The sequence below is a fragment of the Carassius gibelio genome, chromosome A9 (genome assembly GCF_023724105.1).
Source record: "Carassius gibelio isolate Cgi1373 ecotype wild population from Czech Republic chromosome A9, carGib1.2-hapl.c, whole genome shotgun sequence".
Lineage (NCBI taxonomy): Eukaryota > Metazoa > Chordata > Actinopteri > Cypriniformes > Cyprinidae > Carassius > Carassius gibelio.
In genome coordinates this window covers 26,745,642-26,766,976 of record NC_068379.1, presented here as the reverse complement: position 1 = coordinate 26,766,976, position 21,335 = coordinate 26,745,642, and the positions used below count along the sequence as shown (strand labels likewise).

The 21,335-nt window shown below is 34.9% G+C and overlaps 1 protein-coding gene and 1 pseudogene across 1 annotated transcript in view; both read left to right on the top strand.

Moving 5' to 3' along the window:
• The window catches only part of LOC128020292 (potassium voltage-gated channel subfamily H member 7-like), an 87,029-nt gene extending 67,977 nt beyond the window's left edge, over window positions 1-19,052 (top strand). The window contains exons 11-16 of the mRNA XM_052607137.1: window positions 61-266; window positions 348-432; window positions 2,671-2,865; window positions 10,017-10,182; window positions 14,972-15,149; window positions 16,109-19,052. Of these exons, the coding sequence (XP_052463097.1) occupies window positions 61-266; window positions 348-432; window positions 2,671-2,865; window positions 10,017-10,182; window positions 14,972-15,149; window positions 16,109-16,363 (1,085 nt within the window). The 3' untranslated portion in view covers window positions 16,364-19,052. The remainder of the gene's footprint in view (window positions 1-60; window positions 267-347; window positions 433-2,670; window positions 2,866-10,016; window positions 10,183-14,971; window positions 15,150-16,108) is intronic.
• Window positions 19,053-20,041: 989 nt separating this feature from the next.
• The window catches only part of LOC128020289 (interferon-induced helicase C domain-containing protein 1-like), a 28,435-nt pseudogene continuing 27,141 nt past the window's right edge, over window positions 20,042-21,335 (top strand).

The window sequence follows — 21,335 nt, the reverse complement described above, 5'->3', positions numbered from 1 at the left end:
AACATATGCATCTGTAAACATGATATGCCAAACCTGAATGTGTCTGAATGTGTTCTCCAGGTAAGAATGACATATTTGGCGAGATGATCCATCTGTACGCGAAGCCTGGGAAGTCGAACGCAGATGTGCGAGCGCTCAGCTACTGCGACCTGCACACCATCCAGAGAGAGGAGCTCCTGGTGGTTTTGGACATGTATCCAGAGTTTGCAGACTATTTCCTCACCAATCTGGAGCTGACCTTTAACCTACGGGACGAGAATTCAAAGGTACTTCCCATCAACAGTTAGAAAATATGCATAAAGAATAGATTAAATGAATGCGTGCGGTTGTTGGGATCTTCTGCTCAGGCCACATATTCACCAGCCAGTGATTCAGACGGAGAGGAGACCAAGAGCCAAAGGAAGATCTCCTTTAAGCGTAAACCATCCAAAGGTGAATATGATCCATTTATTAATTATAGTATATTACATCATGACATTTTTGCAGAAACTTGAGGGTCAAATGGTTACAATTTCTAGTTTCTGTTCCAATTAGTAGATAACACTCATTACAAAATACACCACAATGTAAAGTTTGAAGAAATGTAAGTACTATTTTTTTCCAATTTATTGATTGACAGCTCTCCAATCTCCATGTTGAGAGAAAAATGTTACTGTACTTCTAAAATAAATATGAATATGCATGAATTAATCTCATGCACACAAAAAAAATTACGCAATTCTACAACAATTAAATGTTAAACAACATAAATATTATGTATTTAATCCCATTCTCTAAAACAGTGTCTTTGCTTTTGACCTTCAATGGTCCAGTTCAACCATACTAATGAGCAAAAATTATTCAAGACAAATATTTGTGTGTCTTTTTTATTGCTGAGGTTTGTTGAAATTCTTCTGCATTGTACTGTACTGACGTAAATTTACTTTCCCTTCAGCCTGAGGCGTATTCATTTCACTTCTGGTGTGAAAAGTCTTTTATATTTGCCAAAAAATACCTTTTTTATTTTAAAAACAAATAAGCAAGCCCTGTCCAGATTTAAAAAGTAGCGAGAGAGAGAGAGAGAGAGAGAGAGAGAGACTTTAAACCTTGATTATAAATCAAGACTAAGATATTTAGGGCTCAGAGAAAGTTTTTATGATCAGTGAGGTATAAAAACCAAACGGTGTTTCCAGTCACTGTCTCAGTACATTAAGCAGCGTTAAGCTGTTTGCTTATAATCGACGTCTGTGAGGTCAAAAATGCTTCACATCAAATTTATTGTCTTTCTCCTTGGAATAAAAAAGTGGATTATTTTTATGACCATAAATTTGCTTTTCTCGGTCGTTGTAGTTGTGCCTTTAAGCCATGCTTAGTGTTTTTCCACGTAAAGCATTTTAAAAACTCCTCACAGTGTTTTAAGAGCTCACTAGATATAGATGTTCATTATGACTATGGCTGTAAAAAAAAAGATTGCTGAAGGATTGCTTATTCAAACAAACTATTCAACTAATATATTTATATATATATATATATATATATATATATATATATATATATATATATATATATATATATATATATATTCTGAAGTAAGTAAGGCTTTTATTCATCAAGGACACTGAATTGATCAAAAGTATTGAACAGCAGTGTTTGGAATAACGCAGTTTTAAAGAACGGCGTTATGTAACAACATTATTTTTTTTGTAACGGGGCAATCTAACTAATTGCTTTCCCCGCCGTTATAACGCCGTTAACATTACTGGACGTTAAATGCGATGCGTTACTTTGCAATGATTTAATAAACTATGTAATCCGAACGCACCCCTGGCTCACACAGCGAGTGAGGAGGCGGGTTAATAACGAGATAAGCAATTATGATTGGCTAAGGCAGAGTCATGTGTTTCATGGTAGCCAATCAGAGCCATTGTTTTTACGCCAGCGGCGTCAAACACACACACGCGCAAGCAAGATTCGCAGCAGAGATGGCGAGTCAGGAGCAATCCGATGAAAAGCTGCCATTTTCAAGGTGGAGATATAAGCACTACTTCAAATTCATTGTGGTTAAATGCAAGAACGTGCATGTAATGTGTACATGTAATGTGTGACACGCATCTACAAAGCTAGTGACCCAAAACACTTTTCTTACAAAGATAATACTTGGAAAATAAAACTCTTGCTGTCTGTTGATGTGCAATAAAGATTGAAAGTTATCAATATTTCTTTGAAGAATTCTTTTACATATAGCAACTTTTTTTTATTTTTTTTATATATATATAACAGTAACGCAAATAGTTACGTTCCCTGGTAACGAGTTACTTTTATTATAGAGTAATTCAGTTACTAACTCAGTTACTTTTTGGAACAAGTAGTGAGTAACTATAACTAATTACTTTTTTAAAGTAACGTTCCCAACAGTGTTGAACAGTAATGACATTTATAAAGTTAAAAAGGTCTCTATTTCAAATAAACACTGTTAACTAAACACGATTCATCAAAGAATCTTGAAAATTCACAGTATTGGGGAAAGTTACTTTTAAAAGTAATGTATAACAATACTGCGTTATTACATAAAAAAAAATGTCCGGAGCTCATTCTAATTAAAAAAGTGTTGGGAGACTGTTTTGTGTTTTACCATGCAGTCTGTCCCAGAACTGATCTCAAGCATGTTTTGTACCTCTGATCGTCCCGTAGGAGGAAGCCTGAAGGAAACAGACAGAGAGTCTCGTCTCAGCTCGAAGAGAAGCTCAGAGGACCGTCACACCTCTAGAGAGGAACACCAAAGGCTTCTGGGAGCAGAAATGATAGAGTATCCATTAGTGCAGAGCTACACCTCCACACCGGCCTGCAGTCCACCTGCTGAAGACATGGAAAAAACTGCGTATGATGGTGAGGATCCAGTGCTAGTTCATCTTAACTCTGTCCTTGTTGTTGGTTTCTGTGGCATAATGCTGACAAATGCACACAGTCTAAAATCGCTCAAATAAAGTGCATTCTGTTTCTTTCTAAAATAAGTCCAATTTGGCCAGATGCACATGGCTGGGAATTGGAGTCAAAGTCAGTCAAAAACAGTCTATAGGAACACTGTGTTCATTATGTGGTCTCCTGTCTGTTCCCAAAAGCCCATTTTGCTTAATAAAGGTTTCAGTCGATCTCATCGAGTCTGACTTTTCAACCACTTCAGTCAAACAGAAGAAGTTCCCTCAACTATCACAAACATCTTCCATTCACAAACATGGCTTGTGACTAATGAGTCACTGAGACTGATTTGTGTATCTGTTGCAGAGACTCGTTGAAAAGATTGGAAAGATCGGTTAGGGGAGGCGCAGCTATGTTTGGTTTTCCTGACAACAATGGCGTTTATTTAGACCGAACATCTCTGCGACCACATCAAACGTGAGACTTTTCAGATGTGCACTTCTTCACCTCAGTGCCAGGCGTTAGTTAAAGGAGCACAGAAGAGATCCAAGTGACAGGGAGCTTCAGAAGAAACAACAGTGAACTGCAGTCAGATGAGATGTTGTCAGGCCATATGTCAGGAAAAGCCATTATATTTTGCTCAAAGCACATGCTCTTTAACTGCACACACAAATTAGGGCTGTTAAAAAACAATTTTCATTTTGAATATTCGTCGAATTTAAATTAAAAACCATGTTTGAATGCAAAAACATTGCATTTGAATTTTAGGTGTGTGTTAAGGAGGCAGCCTTATCAGTGTTGCACAAGATGTGATGACTGTAAGTCAAATTGCATTATTATGTTTTTGTTAGAATATGCAGTTGAAGCCACTAGATGCGACGCTGCTGCATTGTTGATTAATTGGCAGAAAAGAGAGAACAACAATGAGGAGATCTTGCTTACCAAGCCATTCAGACTAAACACATATTTCATGCATTTTCTATAGGGACATCTATCACCGTTGCACTAGCATCTGGCATTTGTTTAGAAAGCCATGTAAAATTAATGCACGTTCAACTTTGAAAAAAAAAAAACATATCCTGAGTCTTTATGGTTGGCTTTTTGCTCTGTGTGATTTGGTTGTGGCCCTTCGTATTAAACTCTGCATACAGTACATGATGCTGTTTTGTGTCTAATTGTTTAAGCAACTGAAGTAAAACTGGTTTAAAAACATTATTTTTAACATTTTGCACTAAACGTGCATTAGTAATTTTTGCTCGATGCGCCCATCGGTGGAATCAGGAGAGAAGCCAAAAGTTTTTTTTTCAATCTAACTGAAATTATGCATTTTACATTTTTATATAATTTTTATTTTTGTAATATTTAAGTAAAATATTAAATTTATTGTTCCAAGTTCATTTCAATTAGTTGTTATTTTTAATAATTTTAATAAATGTTCAAATTTATAGCTCTCAATTATACTGTAATATTGAGTGGCTACAGTCAGTGGTGAAATATTAGAAGAAGAAGAAAAAACAATTACATCAGTAGTATTTATATCAGAAATACTGGCCTTCAGTCATAAAAAAGAGATGTCATTAAACAAATATAAAAAAATATACTGTCTTTATGTTGTTTCTACATTAACTGAAGATTGAATGTGAAATTATTGCAAATTAAAAGTATATTTAAAAACTTTAATGTTAGGTGTGACTAATCACGATTAATTTCAGAAAAATGTGCGATTAACTAGTTAATATTTTTTAATTAATTGACAGCACATATATACTTCATGGCATATTTAATAGCCAACTTATAGCTAATACTGTACCAATGTGCCGGGTTATAGTTTTTAATTAATAATAATATTAATAATTAATATTCTTTTTTTCCTTAATGGCGATGTTTATTTATTTATTATTATTTTTTAATCTAACTGGATATTTTCTATCGTCGATTTTAACGTTTTAATTGATCTTTTATTTTACCTGGAAATTATGAATTATTTTCACTTGTCTGTTTTTGATGTCATGTGTGTCTAGAGATGCCCTTGATAAATGTACTTATCGTAATCCCTCAAGAACAATCTCGGACAAATACAATAGTATTATGTAAAAAAATAAAAAATAAAAGTGATTCGACCTTCAAATATTTTAAAAGACTTCTATTTTGTGCTTTCATCTTGATAGATGACTTCAAAACAAACAAACCATTCTACATTCGTCCTAAACTTTTCAGTTAGTCTTTGAAACAATGCTTGACAGGGTATAAGCAGAGTGCAGACTCTTAAACAAGTATTGATCGAATCGGTCTGTTCCTAAATCCAGGCTGAAGCAGCATGATGAGCGAGAGAGAGAGAGAGAAGTAGAAGCTTACGGCTCAGTGTGGCCTGTTTTACAGGATTTTGGAAAATCCTCTGGGCAGCAGCTCTTCCCTAACTCTCCTGAATGAGCACAAAGTGTTCCCTCCTGTGCTATACAGCCAAGCAAACCAATGCAAAATGACCTCCACGTGCACAAACACACTCAACTCAACGTGATTGTCATGTCTTTGAAATATTAAAGGAATAGTTCATGCAAATTTCCCTTCATGCCCTCCAGAACTCGGGATGCTCTTTTCCATAATGAGGAACGAGACTGTCAAAGTGTCAAAAAGGACAAAAATAAATAAAAAATATTTAGGAGTGATCTATACCAATAATATGCTATATCTGGAATGTTTTCATAAAGTCATATGATTGCTTTGTGTCAGGAAAAGACACATTTTTTCATAATGTGGAGGCATCAAATTAAAAAGCTGTTCCTGGAAATATAAGAGGCAATTACAGTTGTGCTCATAAGTTTATACACACCTTGTAAAATCAGCAAAATATGAACCATTTTTAATCATACATTTTAAAAAGCATAGAAATAATAATAATAATAATAATAATAACATTACAAAAGAGGGATCATTAAAGTTGCTTTTTTTATTATTACTTTTTAAAATACTGCCACAAACTGTCCCTTCATATTATTTTTAACCTGGTGTTTACATAAAGTATCAACCTATTGCTAATATTACTACAGTACCAATGTGCCATGTTAATAAAAGCCATTTACAGTTGTGCTCACAGTTTGCACAATATCAGCAAAAAGCATAAAAAGTAATACAAATTACAAAAGAGGGATTAAAATAATTGCCTTTTGTAAAATATATATATACATATGCCACAAAAATAACTGTTTCAGTTTATTAAAAAATTTATTAGTAAAAGATTCATTTACAGAAGAAAATGAAGAGTTTATAAATAAAAAAAGTAAATGAGAGAATTATTAATATTTTTTAAATACAGTAGCCATTTAATACAGTAAATATATAATAAATATATATTATACAGCTTTAGTGTGTTAAAACTACCACTGCCAGCCTTGTCAGCTTTATTGTGTTAAATGTTGGTAAAATTGCCAGTCGTGGATAAAGCAAATCAAGCTCTTTCTGCAGACAATGTTCCTTTCAAATCTATTCATGGAATACACATAATACATGATTATCTACCTTATTTTCCGGACTATAAGTCGCACTTTTTTTCATAGTTTGGCTGGTCCTGCGACTTATAGTCAGGTGCGACTTATCAAAATTAATTTGACATGAACCAAGAGAAATGAACTAAGAGACATGAACCAAGAGAAAACATTACCGTTTTCAGCCACGAGAGGGCGCTCTATACTGCTGAAAACATAGAGCGCCCTCTCGTGGCTGGAGACGGTAATGTTTTCTCTTGGTGCTTGTTTCTAAATAAATGTGACTTTTAGTCCGGTGTGACTTATATATGTTTTTTTCCTCATCATGACGTATTTTTGGACTGATGCGACTTAGGCCGGTGACACACTGGCTGCGTGGCGTGAGCTGGCGCGCTGCTGCTGTAGAGGAAGACCGTTGACAGACCAGGCTCATGTGTTCATTGCAACAATATATACTTTTTTCTACACACCTACACCTACGCCTACTGATAAAGGACACCATCAAAAGTATTGACGGCGAAATAGATTATGTTTGACAGGTGCAATATTTGAAAATCGATAATTATTATTATTATTTTTTTATTACATTTATATCTGAATTTATGTCAACCTATAGACTTTCAAATATCAAAATATCAGGAATTCATATGTATTTGTGTACAAAATTACATTTAAACACATTTTCCTATTATATTTTGCCTGGAAAAGCTTCCAACACGCGCGCGTGTCGCGGTAAAAATAGGCGTCGGTTCTATTTCTAGCAAGCAAGCGTTTGCCGCGCGTCTCACGCAGGCGGTCTGTAAGCTCTAACCTGTTAACATGGGAGCCGAATTAAAAACCGACACGCCACGCGGCTGAGACGCTTGCGCCACGCATCCAGTGTGTCACCGGCCTTATACTCAGGTGCGACTTATAGTCCGAAAAAAAAACGAACACAGGTGCATTTTGTTGATAGCATTTTGAATGCACAGAGATATGCACAGAGATACCGTGATGAGATCCTGAGGCCCATTGTTGTGCCCTTCATCCATGACCATCACCTCATGTTCAGCATGATAATGCATGGCCTTATGCTGCAAGGATCTGTACACAGTTCCTGGAAGCTGAAAACATCCCAGTTCTTGCATGGCCAGCATACTCACCAGATGTCAGACCACACACTGACTGGTTTTCAGACCCCCCCAATACAGTAAAACTGTAATCAAGCTGTCTTGAAATATCACACCTGTGAGGTGGATGGATTATCTCAGCAAAGGAGAAGTGCTCACTAACACAGATTTAGACAGATTTGTGAACAATATTTGAGAGAAATAGGCCTTTTGTGTACATAGATAAAGTCTTAAATCTTTGAGTTCAGCTCATGAAAAATAGGGGCAAAAACAAAAGTTTTGCATTTATAATTTTGTTCAGTGTATATAATAGTATCTCAATTATAAAATAACACTGGTGTGGACGCAACTGTAAGGAAGGCTGCTTTTTGTAGATTACAAATGCTGTGGTGCTTTCTAACATTTTAAGCTTATCTATATGCTATTATGCATTTTAAAATAAGTTTTAGCAGATTTATACACATTTAAAAGGTCTCTTCTAGGATGGTAAACCAAAACAATTGATCCTACGTAGCTTCAAGGCTTTAAAAATGCCCCAACCTTCCATTTCCATCTGCACTTTTCATGGTGCTTTTAAAGAAAAGCCTTTCCCATCGCTCTGCTCTGGTCTCGTCAGGCATCTCATCCATCTCCGACCATCCATGAAGGTGAATCGGTACCGGAGGAATCTAATTTCACAACACTGCTCATCTCTGGTTCCTCCACAGCCTCTGATCAGACAGAAATTGGCCGGAGCCGCTGTGATCAGCGTGTGCTTCAGTCCTGGCTCTGGTAGGAGCAGGTGTGTCTGAGAGATAACCATTGGCTTTAGTGTTTCTATCAGTCTTGAGTCTCGCTGATAGGAAAGTCACAGCAATATAACACCAATACAAGTGCTAACACAGAGACAGTGGCCCTTTACACGCATCTGAGACACCAACAATTTCTCGGTTTTCCTATGGGCCACAGGTGCGTTCTGTGGATCTCAAACAACAGAGAGAATCAATGCTAACTGAAATTAAGAAATGCAATACTATAATCACTAAGATAAACAGACTAACCTACACTTTGGCTCAATAAAGCCTATGAATCATATCTGATACCAAATTTCTGAGACCTATAAATGATCAAAACTGCACACAATCTACTACACTACTACCAATGCTGTGCTAGTTACTAAGAAATAGTAACTAGTTACAGTTACTATTTTACTTCATTCAAAAAGTAATTCAATTACTACTCAATTAACTCAATTAGTAATGCATTACTGTTAAAAGTAACTTTTTAGTTACTTTTTTAAAGAACTTTCTTTAATGTTCCCATTAATGCTCTTTTATGCGTTATGGTCTATACAAACACAAAGTAAAACAGAAAGTAATTTTTAAACACTATTTTGATTAAGTCAGACCAGCACAAATTGAATATTGTGTATCACAAGGATTTCTGAAATAAATAACGAAACACCTGAATAATATATTCAGAATCAAAAACTAAAGTGGCTTCTGCATCATAAAAGCTGTTGTGTTGAGCCCTTAAAAATGTTCCTTTCACAGCTTAAAATCTATCAACAATGGACAACATAACACAGAACATTTTGAAATAAATAAATGAAAGCAATCTGAATTATTCAGAATCAATTTCGAGAAACTCAGCACCAAAAAACTGCTATTTTTGACAACGATTAATTATAAGACACTTTGCTGTAGACCCATTCCACATAATAATATTCATTAAAACTGTATGTTAACACGTAGGAGCTTGCTGCATGAATCTGTGAGTACAGTTTACAAATCCGAGGGAACGTTTTGCAAATTATGAATTCGTGTGTACGGATTCAAAATCCGAGGATACGGTTTACAAAATCTGAGTGCACGGATTGGAAATTCGTTGGATAGGATTGAACATTCGAACCAGAAAGACACATCTTACATTTGACTAAAAGGTTTTTGTCTTTATGCTCAACTAAAGTGAAATAATGAGCATATTTCCACTTTGAGAAACTCGTGTTGCTCTTGCCTTGACTCACTATGACTGCCGCGCATACTGGAATAAACAGAAACACGCCCACAGTGCGTCTTCGTGTTTACAGACAATGCACCATATGGTAACGGTAACAGAGTTAATTTATTTTAAAAGTAATGCGTTACATTATTAGTTACTGTCAAAAGTAACTGCGTTACAGTAACGCGTTACTAAAACTGACTACTACTACAAAAGCCTTTCTTTTCTTTTTTTTACACATCTTCTGTCACCTGATATGATCGTCAAGTGCTTGAAGATTTATTTGTTCATATGTCAATCATTGTTTTGCATTGCATTGTTTTGAAATTAAAACTAAACGCAATAAAATGTCATCTTACCAAGGCATCATTGGAGATATAGAGTGAATTAATTATATAATTTTATATACATTTAATGACTTTATAAGGCTTTTCTGCATAAAAGCCTGATGCATCAAATATACAAAAAAAGTGAAAATGAAATAATGACAAGTGAAGTATTATGTTCCAACACTTGGATGTGAACACAAATGCGTGTTTGTATTTAATAGCTGTTTTAGATATCCAGACTGATGGATGGTTAGCTGACAGTGTGAAAGCAGACATGGACACGGCTGCGCAGGAGCAGCACGCAGCTGAAGATGATGATCTGGACTGTGACGTCACGTATGGAGAAGTGGAGCAGAGACTAGACCAACTGCAGGAACACCTGAGCAGGTAAAACCCAGATCAGGCTTCATTAGGAAACAGCTCTGGTAGAGCCATACTGAACTGAAAATCATTCCAAACAAACTTGGGATTGCACGTTCTATATTAATGTTTATGTTTATGTTTGATTTTCTTTAAAATGTGAAGTGAATGGCTGGAAAAGTGGCCATTGCATACCAGGACTGAGGCAAATCAATGACAAGGAAAAGCAAACAGAAATCTGTGGCATCAGCTGAAAAAGAAAGTTCATTAAGAATTTTGATTAAACTATAAATTGAATTACAGTGAGTATCATGCACAGTGTGTATGTGCACTATTAATTAATAAGTCTTTTGAAATAAGTACATATATCTTCACCATTACAACATGAATGTAATCATTTTAAAAATACATTAAAATAATGTAATAGAGTACAGGATAATTATATAAAATTTTTATGCATTTGAAAATATTAAATGTAACAATTTTATTAAACTAATAAAATATATAAAACAATTATTTAAACAAATTTAAAATGACTTTCAATTCAAGTTGCATTGCTGTGCAGCATTAAATATCATTAAATATTATTGCTATAAAGCGTATGGTTAGGGGTTCGATTCCCCGGGAACACATGATAGGTAAATATTGATAGCCTGAATGCACTGTAAGTTACTTTGGATAAAAGCGTCTGCTAAATGCATACATTTAATTTAATTTAATTTAAATAAATTATTAGTGTCCCTTCAGTCACATAAGTATATTTAAGAAACATCTGAAATACTGTCTCCATCTGTGAGAGCTTTGTGAGTCCAGGGGATCCGTACACTACAACAAATTACACTAACCACATGCACGCCTGCAATAAACATTACTAAACAAAACACTGCTTGTGGTTATCATTCACATGCACATGAAAATTAGCCTCAGCTGACAAAACAAATTTAGATAACAGCAGTTAACGCCCGCACACACACACACACACACACACACACAGTGGAGCAGCAGGGTGAGCAGAATCACAGCAGGTGGTATTTTTAGCTACAGTATAACACTGGCTTACAGAGAAAGATGCACCAGTAGCAAAAATCCTGCATCCGCTGAGCTCCACATTGTATATCTTCAGAATCAGACGACAAGCTGACAAGCACAAGTACAGGTCATTATTACACACACACATAGATAGATAGACGGACGGATGGATAGATGGATGGATGGTCATCTGTCTATCTATCTATCTATCTATCTATCTACAGAAACAAGAATCAATGATATAGGGCTGCACAATAATATTACAGTAGAGTTCTGTTTCTCTACAGACATTTAAACAGTGGCACAGTATACGGGTTCGCGAATCATTTGAGTCAGTTCGGGAGTTCGGAGCGGGATCGCGAATCATTTGAGTCAGTTCGGGAGTTCAAAGCGGGTTCGCGAATCATTTGAGTCAGTTTGTGGATCGCGAATCATTTGAATCAGTTCTGGAGTTCGGAGCGGGATCGCGAATCATTTGAGTCAGTTCGGGAGTTCAAAGCGGGTTCGCGAATCATTTGAGTCAGTTTGTGGATCGCGAATCATTTGAATCAGTTCGGGAGTTCGGAGCGAGATCGCGAATCATTTGAATCAGTTCGGGAGTTCGGAGCGGGTTCGCGAATCATTTGAGTCAGTTTGTGGATCGCGAATCATTTGAATCAGTTCGGGAGTTCGGAGCGAGATCGCGAATCATTTGAATCAGTTCGGGAGTTCGGAGCGGGATCGCGAATCATTTGAGTCAGTTTGTGGATCGCGAATCATTTGAATCAGTTCGGGAGTTCGGAGCGGGATCGCGAATCATTTGAGTCAGTTTGTGGATCGCGAATCATTTGAATCAGTTCGGGAGTTCGGAGCGAGATCGCGAATCATTTGAATCAGTTCGGGAGTTCGGAGCGGGATCGCGAATCATTTGAGTCAGTTTGTGGATCGCGAATCATTTGAATCAGTTCGGGAGTTCGGAGCGGGATCGCGAATCATTTGAGTCAGTTTGTGGATCGCAAATCATTTGAATCAGTTCGGGAGGTGGTAGTGGGTTCGCGAATCATTTGAGTCATTTCGGGAGTTCAAAGCGGGTCCGCGAATCATTTGAGTCAGTTTGGGGTTCGCGAATCATAGCTGTATATGCCAATTTATTGAATTTCCTAAGTTTTCAGATTTCTTAAAGGGGTCATATGATGCGATTTCAAGTTTTCCTTTCTCTTTGGAGTGTTCCAAGCTCTTGGTGCATAAAGAAGATCTGTAAAGTTGCAAAGACAAAAGTCTCCAATCCAAAGAGATATTCTTTATAAAGTTTAAGGCTCGTCCACACCCCCCTAAAACAGCTTGTTCTTACATGCCCCCCACATCTCTACGTCACTATGTGGGAAGATTCACAAAACGGCGTCCAAATGTTCATGAAAAAAATGATAGAGGCATAGAGGAGAAACAACAATGTGCATTGTGTGGAAAAGAATGTTTTTTTAACCTTATAAACCGTATAAACACATTCCATTAAACCAAATGCACAAAAACAATGCTCTTTTTAGCGACATCACACGACCCCTTTAAATTATTCTGCATGCTTAAAGAGGGGGTACAATGGTGTTTTGTGTATTCAGAGTTGTTCACAGTGTTAAAGAGATGGATTGACATGCTAAACATAGCCAAGGTTTAAAAAAATAATTTAGAAGAATGACATTCTGTGCCGAAAATCTTATTTCCGGGTTGGTACAAGTTTCGGCTGGGGTTTTTTTTAATTCGTGGATCTAATGACGTAGACGTATATGAGCATTTCTCCCGGAAAAGTGCGTCCGCACACGCATTGACCAGAGGAGAGCGAGACCACGCACACCAACGTGCTTCAAAATCGTAAGCATGGCTGCATAGGATTTGTTTGAGAATGCCTCCAAATAAATGGATTTTTGGATGTTAGGGAAAGTGTACGGTGTTCGGCTTCCCCAAGTACCCAGCGTTACATGAACAGTGGATACAGTTTGTTTTTCCGGGGCAGCAACGGAGTCTATCAAGTGTGTTTGTGTGTTCTGGTCATTTGAGTGATGAATGTTTTATAAAACAAGACCCAAGTCGACGCTGGATTTACACATCGTTCGCTATTTAAACATGGAACCGTCCCTGTGATAAAAGACCCCATTCATGTAAGTACAATTGCATCAGATTTCTGTCTTTTGTTGGAAATCAGCACATAAGTGAAGATATGTTAATGGAAACAACATGAAACATCAGTATTATAGCTCCGCTAACCCTAACCCTAACTACTGTGAAACTGTGTATGTTATGTACCCTTTTTTTTCTTTCTTCAGATTATCTTAAGGGTTTTTCCATTGTTTTAATTATAGTTTTAGTATAACATTATAATGCCATGCATATTTTTTTTTTTTAAATAAATCAATCCAATGTATAGTTGACATTTAAGGCTTAATACTATAGAGAAGCAATACAAGTTTTTCAGTTAGAGTGATTTCAGCTTGTTTCTTTTTATAGAAAAATGCAGCATGCAGTTGCTTCAAACAATAGTGTAAACATCATTCAGTGTAAATTGTGATAATCTTAATTAATAATCGCAGTTACAGTTTCAAAGGGAATAATCGACAATTATGATTTTTGTCAATTGTGCAGCCCTAATATCATTTTGATATATATATATATGTATAGTCATGAACTTGGAATAGAATCAGTCTGTGTCTCCTACATTTAATCCATGCTGTGTATTTCTGCACAAAAGATTACAGCTTCAGTTCAATTCGTAAAAGCTCAGGAAATCATTTTGAGTCGGAGTGTTTTTGGACTGCGTGAGCATGAGATACAGAGGGAGCACTGCCAGCCTGAAGACTCCAAGAAAGAAGGGATCGTCTTATTCCTTTGTTTTCGGAGAACTGCAGTTAATGACTCTCTGTTTTAATGACTAGGTGTGTTTTTCACACAGATTAAACACTTCTTATGATCTCACCGCTGAACTAGAGATCATACTCCCTCCGCACACTGGATGGAAAAACTTCATGTGTCAGTTTCTTAGGATTGTTAATGAAAGTGGCTGCTCCTGAAATGTTCATGGTTTCTATCGAGTATTTATTCTTGAAGCCTCACCAGAGCAGAAATGGTCTTGTATTGCGGTCATCCCTTTCTTAGCAGGTAAAGCGATGAACAAGGAATAAGTATTCAGATGTCAGATCAGTGCAAGGACTCCCCCTGCTGTACAACAACAGTCAACACACATCAACTGTGGACATTGTCAAATATACGGCATTAAGGCATCCATTCATTGAATTGCTAAATAAAGACCTTTCCCAATTAAAGACATGTACTGCAATTATTATTTGTGAAGTACTTTAAAAGTAGCATTTTGCAAGAATTAATTTGCAGCCTTCAAGAATTTTTAAATGTTTTGAAAAAAGTTTCTTCTGCTCACCAAGGCTGCATTTTTTTAATTGAAAAATAAAATAAAAACAGTAATATTATCAAATATTATTACAAATTAAAATAACTGTTTTTAATGTTAATATATATTTTACTGTAATTTATTTCTGCGATCAAAGCTGCATTTTCAGCATCATAATTTCAGTCTTCATTGTCACATGATCTTCATAAATCATTTTAATATGCTGATTTGCTGCTAGAAACATTGTGAATAGAAAGTTCAAAAGAACAGCATTTATTTAAAAAAAAAAAAGTCATTTTTGATCAATTTAATGCATCCATTCTGAAAAAAAATGCATGAATGATTTTCATTCAGTCACACAGAAGTATGCTGTAGGAGAGTTTTCTCACGGCGCTCTGGTTCCTGTCTCACCAGGCTAGAGTCTCAGATGACGTCAGACATTCAGAGAATCCTCCAGCTTCTGCAGAGACAGACATGTTTGGGACCTCCGGCCTACAGCAGCCTCGCAGCCGGTCCCGAAAACAGGAGACCACCCATCAGAGCGAAACCTGTGGCTTCTGTTCCCAGCAACCCACAGCACTGCACAGAACAGGTACCTTACACAAACCTAAAGATGACAGACAAGGTTACAGCACATACAGCACTCCAGGTGTCCATGGAGTTTCTTCATTTAGGAATAATTGCTTTTGGCATTAACAAACATATTTCACTTCATTTGAGGTATGCATTTGAATAATTCAGATATTATTTAATGTGTATATATATATATATATATATATATATATATATATATATATATATATATATATATATATATATAGTAAGAAACTATAAAGAATGTGAAAAGTGCATATTTTACATCCTGATTATCTTAAGAGCACTGAGAACTGTTTACTGGCACATCCATGTTCTATCCCAACACTCAAATGAGATCACATGATCAGATCAGATTATTTTTCATACATTTAACACCAGCCTAAAAATACAGTGGGTGTACATGGGGATTTTTTCATTTACATATTTATTTTATTCATTTATTTTGACGTTACTTGACATGTAATGAAATGTTTTTCATTTGCATTTAGTTTAACTTTATGTTGTAAAACCAAAATTATAAAAACTTAAAAAAAAAAAAACATCAAGAATTTTTTTTTTTTACAAACAAACACATACAGACACACAAAATACTAAAACTGAACCAATTATAAAAAATAAAAACCTTAAAATATACAAATAAAAACTAATCTGAAATATTAATAAAATTAAATATTTATAGTAGTGATACTATCAAACACATTATATATATATATATATATATATATATATATATATATATATATATATATATATATATATATATATATATATATCCTTAATAGAGTGATTTCCTTTTTTTTTCTGGTGCTAAAGACAAAAAATAGTTGCTGTGTTGATTACATCAGGATATATTGGTTACTTCAGAGACTAGATGTTTATGATGCACAACACTGAAGTACACATCCAAAATGGTTATTATCACCCATAAATAATTTAATAATCCCTCTTTTACAGAACGCTGACTTTTTGGCCATGACAAACATCCATCATAACCCCAAAGAATCTCTGTCAGGTCTGGCCCTTACGGACTCCAAGCCAAAGCAGAGCCACGGGACACAGTCCTCACAGGACCCTAGTGTCACCTACCGCTTCACGAACAGCCAGACTCTTCCTCTGACGCGCCAGCAGTCCAGATCCCTGCTTCCAGTCCAGCACACCACAGCAGCTCTGGAGCTCCACAGACCGCCGTCTGATCCAGGACTGTACTGACCCTCTCATCTACTGCAGGGAAACTCCAGGACGTCCCACAGCTCTTCCAGAACTACTTGGAAGAAGCAGGCACTGGGCAAAACTTTAACACTAATGCCCACCACTGGCTCTTGCCTGTACATTTGCTTCATCCTTCTCCTCCTGCGTTACGCTCCTTGATGCTGTCGAGGAAGATTTGGAACGGATTCCTGGTCAACACTTCCATTTTCAGGAAGTCAATCTCTTAAAGACATTTCTTGGAGTGTCTACGACACATTTCCACATATTCTGTGTTCTGAACACTTTTACACTGGTGTAAGACTCAGGACATTGATGATGGTTAATTTATCAAACTGGCAGAATCTCTTCCCTGTTTTATCATTATGATTCTAAATTATCATAATCATATTTTACACTTCAATTTGCAGAACCCTGTGGAATTATATACAGTGTGGTCCACTACTTTATTTTATTCATTATTTTCTAATTTAAGACAATGTTTTTCACTACAGTTAAACAGTATGCTATACGAAATATTTTGAATATACTTTTTTAAAAATAAAAAAATATATATTCACTTGACAAAAATAGCATTACAGTTGATAATATTATAAAAAAAACTACAAGAACGTCAAACTGCAACAAACCAAAATTGCCAGACAGAAGATAAAAAATGCATATTAATATTAATATATTTTTTATTATTCATTCAGTGCATTAGGAAAGAAATGAATTTTATATTAAAGTTTCATATGTAATTTTTTTTTTTTTTTTTTTTTTTTTTTTTACATTTTCAATGTGCTTTTGGTTTTGGATCCCACTACTGAAAATTATTTTTTATATTTATATGTATCTTATTATAATTATAAATTATAATATTTAGATATTTTTATTAATATCATTTTCTTTTTGCATTATTTTCTTATTTAGCACATTTTTTTCACTAGAATTAAACATCATGTTAGACAAAACAATTTGATTAAAAGTTAAATTGCAAGAAAACATATAAATGTGCATTTTTATTCACTTATTCATGAAATCATTTTACGTCATAAAATTTCATATTTAAATAAAACAAAAAGTTTTCTCAGAGTTTTGGACCACACTGCAGCAGAATATTGGTTTGTTTGCAATTTTTATTGATTTTATTATTATTATTATTTATCCTGATCAGCTGCCATGTACATACATGATACCCCTCTATGAAATGAAAAGAGATGCATGGCTGAAGGTTTTAAATGTTGCATGTTTACTGCAACATATTGGGAAGCAGGTTTACTGTATGTCAGCATGTTTCAGAGCTAATCACTGAATGCACTCCTCTCTAATCGACTAGGTTTATTTGCACATAGTCATGCTAGCTTGAACCAAACTCTGCAAGGCATAAAACACTGGCACTGATCAGCTTCTCTGCAAGCGCTGCCGTACAAGACAGATGTGTAATAACAATAACATGGAATACAAACATACTTTTTAATGCAGATAAACTGTATTTACACTGGAGTCACAACTGTGGGAAATAATGGATCATAGACACTCAAAACTATCAACTATCATTCAAACAGATGCACAGAAAATATTGTAGCACAACACAAGGATTCGTGTATGATGTCACTGCTCAGTTTGACAATACGCCACTGTTTGCAAAGCACACGTTAGTCTCATATGTAGCTACGAATATATATATGCATAACAAAATATTTCTCATTACATCTCATACATGTGTCAACTTCTGGTTGAAAGCTACAATAATGCTGGCTTCATTCAAAATCTTCTTACACACAAAATCACTTTGTTTTCCAAATATTTAATCTAGAGACGTTTCTGTCACACATCCTGCTAGCAATAATGAAAAACACTGGATCTTTACACTCATGACTCTCCTCTAAAAGGTTGATTTGCTGAGTTGCGTTGAAAAGATTGTAATATTCACTGCCTAACATCATAACCTGAGGGGAAATTTTTGCACCATTTAATTTTGTCTTTAAAGTTAGTTTATACTTTAAAATATATATTTATACCCAGTAATATATACTGGAGGTATTTATGTGCAATAACTTATCTTTTCAAGATTTTGCAGCTTGATTTCAAAGTTACAGCTTTGATTTGAGCTATTTCATTTATGTTTATACGTCCCTGTAAATCACTGTATTTTGGATTTCAACTAATCTAGTGAATTGAATCATCATCGCATCCAAACAAATATCAAATCTGCAGATAAATGCATTAAATCTCACTGGAATTTAATTCATTTCTGCATAAAGGGATGATATCTGCACTTTATTTTAAAGACTCCATGCCCTTATAATAAATATTACCAACTTTGCATGAATGTGAGTGTGTATGAGTGTGTATGTATGTTTCCATCTTTAACTTATATGTGGCATGTTTTGCTGCATAAAAATAATATATTTAAGACCGCCAGAAGCAGAGGTGGCATCTTTATTTGGACATATTTAAAACATATATTTCAAACTGTTGATAACACTGCAAACGTTTGCACGTAACACTTTCACTTTTTATCCCAGTGTTTCCACTTTTTTTTATAGTTTGCACTGTATAGTTTATACACCGCAGTACTCTACGGGTGTTTTGAATGTCTCTTATTTAAAGATTTATTTATTCTATATATATTTGATGCATTTGCTTTTGGTAATTAGTTTTGACTAACTGTATAAAGAAGTATATGAATAAAAGGAATGCATATCAATTCTGCGCTCACTGTTGTTCCTGTGGCTCTTGGAATGGCTCAAAATGTATATTTTTAAGAAAAAAAGCATTTAAACATAAAATGAATAATCATTGGTAAAACATTTGCTTGTCACTGGTGCAAAATAAACCTAACAAAAATAATATCACTTCTATAAACACCAGCTTGTCCATATGCAGATATTTCTATTTATTCAAATTTATACTTTTTTATCTATATATATATATATATTTTTTTTTAGTTTAAGTATTTTTATGTGCATTTGACATTTTATTAGATTTTTCGTTTTAGTACTCCAATACAAACTTACTTTATTTCAGATATTTATCAAGACAACATTGCCTTGATCCGTAAGGACATTTGATTTTAAATTTGATTAAATTATTACAAATAAAATTTAAAATCCCTGCTTAGTCTAATTGCCTTCAACCCCTTCACACAGAAATAAAACGATATGGTGTAGAAACAATTATCACTCATATCGTTAGCAAATTTAACAAATGATTACAAATAAACAGCAAAAGTAAAAAATAATGCAATAATGTTTTTGTTTATGACTTTGAAAAAAACATTACAGCATAGTGTACTTTAAAAAAAACTAAACATTTCTTACTATTCCAGACTCAATCATATTAAAATAAAATATTATATTAATATCAATTATTATTATCATTATTGAATAAAGCGTCTAAGCTCACACAGACCATATTTCTGAACACATCCATTTATTGAAATGAAATTGAACTTGAAATGTTGAAGTAGAAAGAATAATATTGTATTTTCTTGTCAAATGTGTGCCAATAATTGTGTCAACATTTTTACAATGTAAAAAAAAATATATGAAATTTTCTGCATTACATAATCGATATTACCGGTTTATTATATCGTTTTTATATTATATCATCTTATATATATACCGGTTTGGCATAATGTAGGTTATTCTGTCTCCATCTAGTGTTTATTTGTTATTTGTAAACGTTTTTACATATTTTATATGGCCGCACATGCAGCTGACCTAGGCCTAGTAAATATATTCCGATAAAAATGTTCTTCATTTATTTGGATCTAGGCTATATAATATTGACAATGTTAGCAAGAAAGATATGTCAGCATATCTGATAGATTAGTTTGAAAACCAAGACGAGAAAAACGAAACCGAAAGTAAACAAGTCCGAGGAATTTGATTCGGTGTCTTATAAACGGTGAACTCCGGGGATCTTCCCAGAGATATCTTCACAACACGAGCTGCGATCAGGACGCTTCAGGGACAGACTCGAGCGACTCATTCGGGTCGAGCCACGGAGTTTCTGATTGACTGATTTTTGATTGATTATTCATTCAAAAAACTACGAGCCATGATGGTCGAGAGAGCTGATCACCGCGCTGGAAACCGTCGGCTGCAGACACGCCGCGAAGTACGTGATGAACAGGCCACCGAGGAGACCGAGGACGGCTCCTGCAGCTCACGCTGGTCAGCACTCAGCATGAAGACCGGAGACGTGTGCGCGCACTGCCGCGCGCTGGGGCTCCTGACGCACGAGGACCAGGAGAACGTCAATGACACGCTCTCTCTTATCAGGTGAAGGGTCCCAAACCAGGGGAAATCTAATCACTCAAAATAATGATAATAAACACAAGAAAAAGAAATAAATGGACCTTTTTTTTTTACCGTAAAAAATGTTAAATTTAAAATATTAAAATAAAAAAGGGTTATAAAAAATGACCACTCGAAATCAGAGAACACGATGTTAAATAATTGAAATATTAAACTATAAAATGTATTCTGACAAAACTATTGCGATAGAACGACAAACAGATAGTCATGTAAAAATCTTTATCATCAGTAGAGAGCGCTACAAACCAAACAGATACAGATGTGCAATAACAGATATTATTAATCTAGCATTGACATAGCCTTACATATATTAAACTTATTTTAAGAAAATGTTATTAGTACTGATATTATATTAAATGCAATATAATAATAATGATGATTTTATTATTTATATTCGTATCACATACTTTTATTTATTTATTCATGCATATAATACTACTAATAATCATGTTAAAAAATGATTAATAATTGCATATCTGTGTTCAACAATTGTTGAACAACATCTCTGAGTGTTCCTGTGGCTCAGTGGTAGAGCTACGCATTAGTAGCGTGAAAAGGTGAAAGGTTGTGGGTTTGATTCCCAGGGGAACATACGTTAGGTAAAAAAATGCTAGCCTGAAGCATCTGCTAAATGCATAAATGTAAATATACTATTAATAATTGTTATA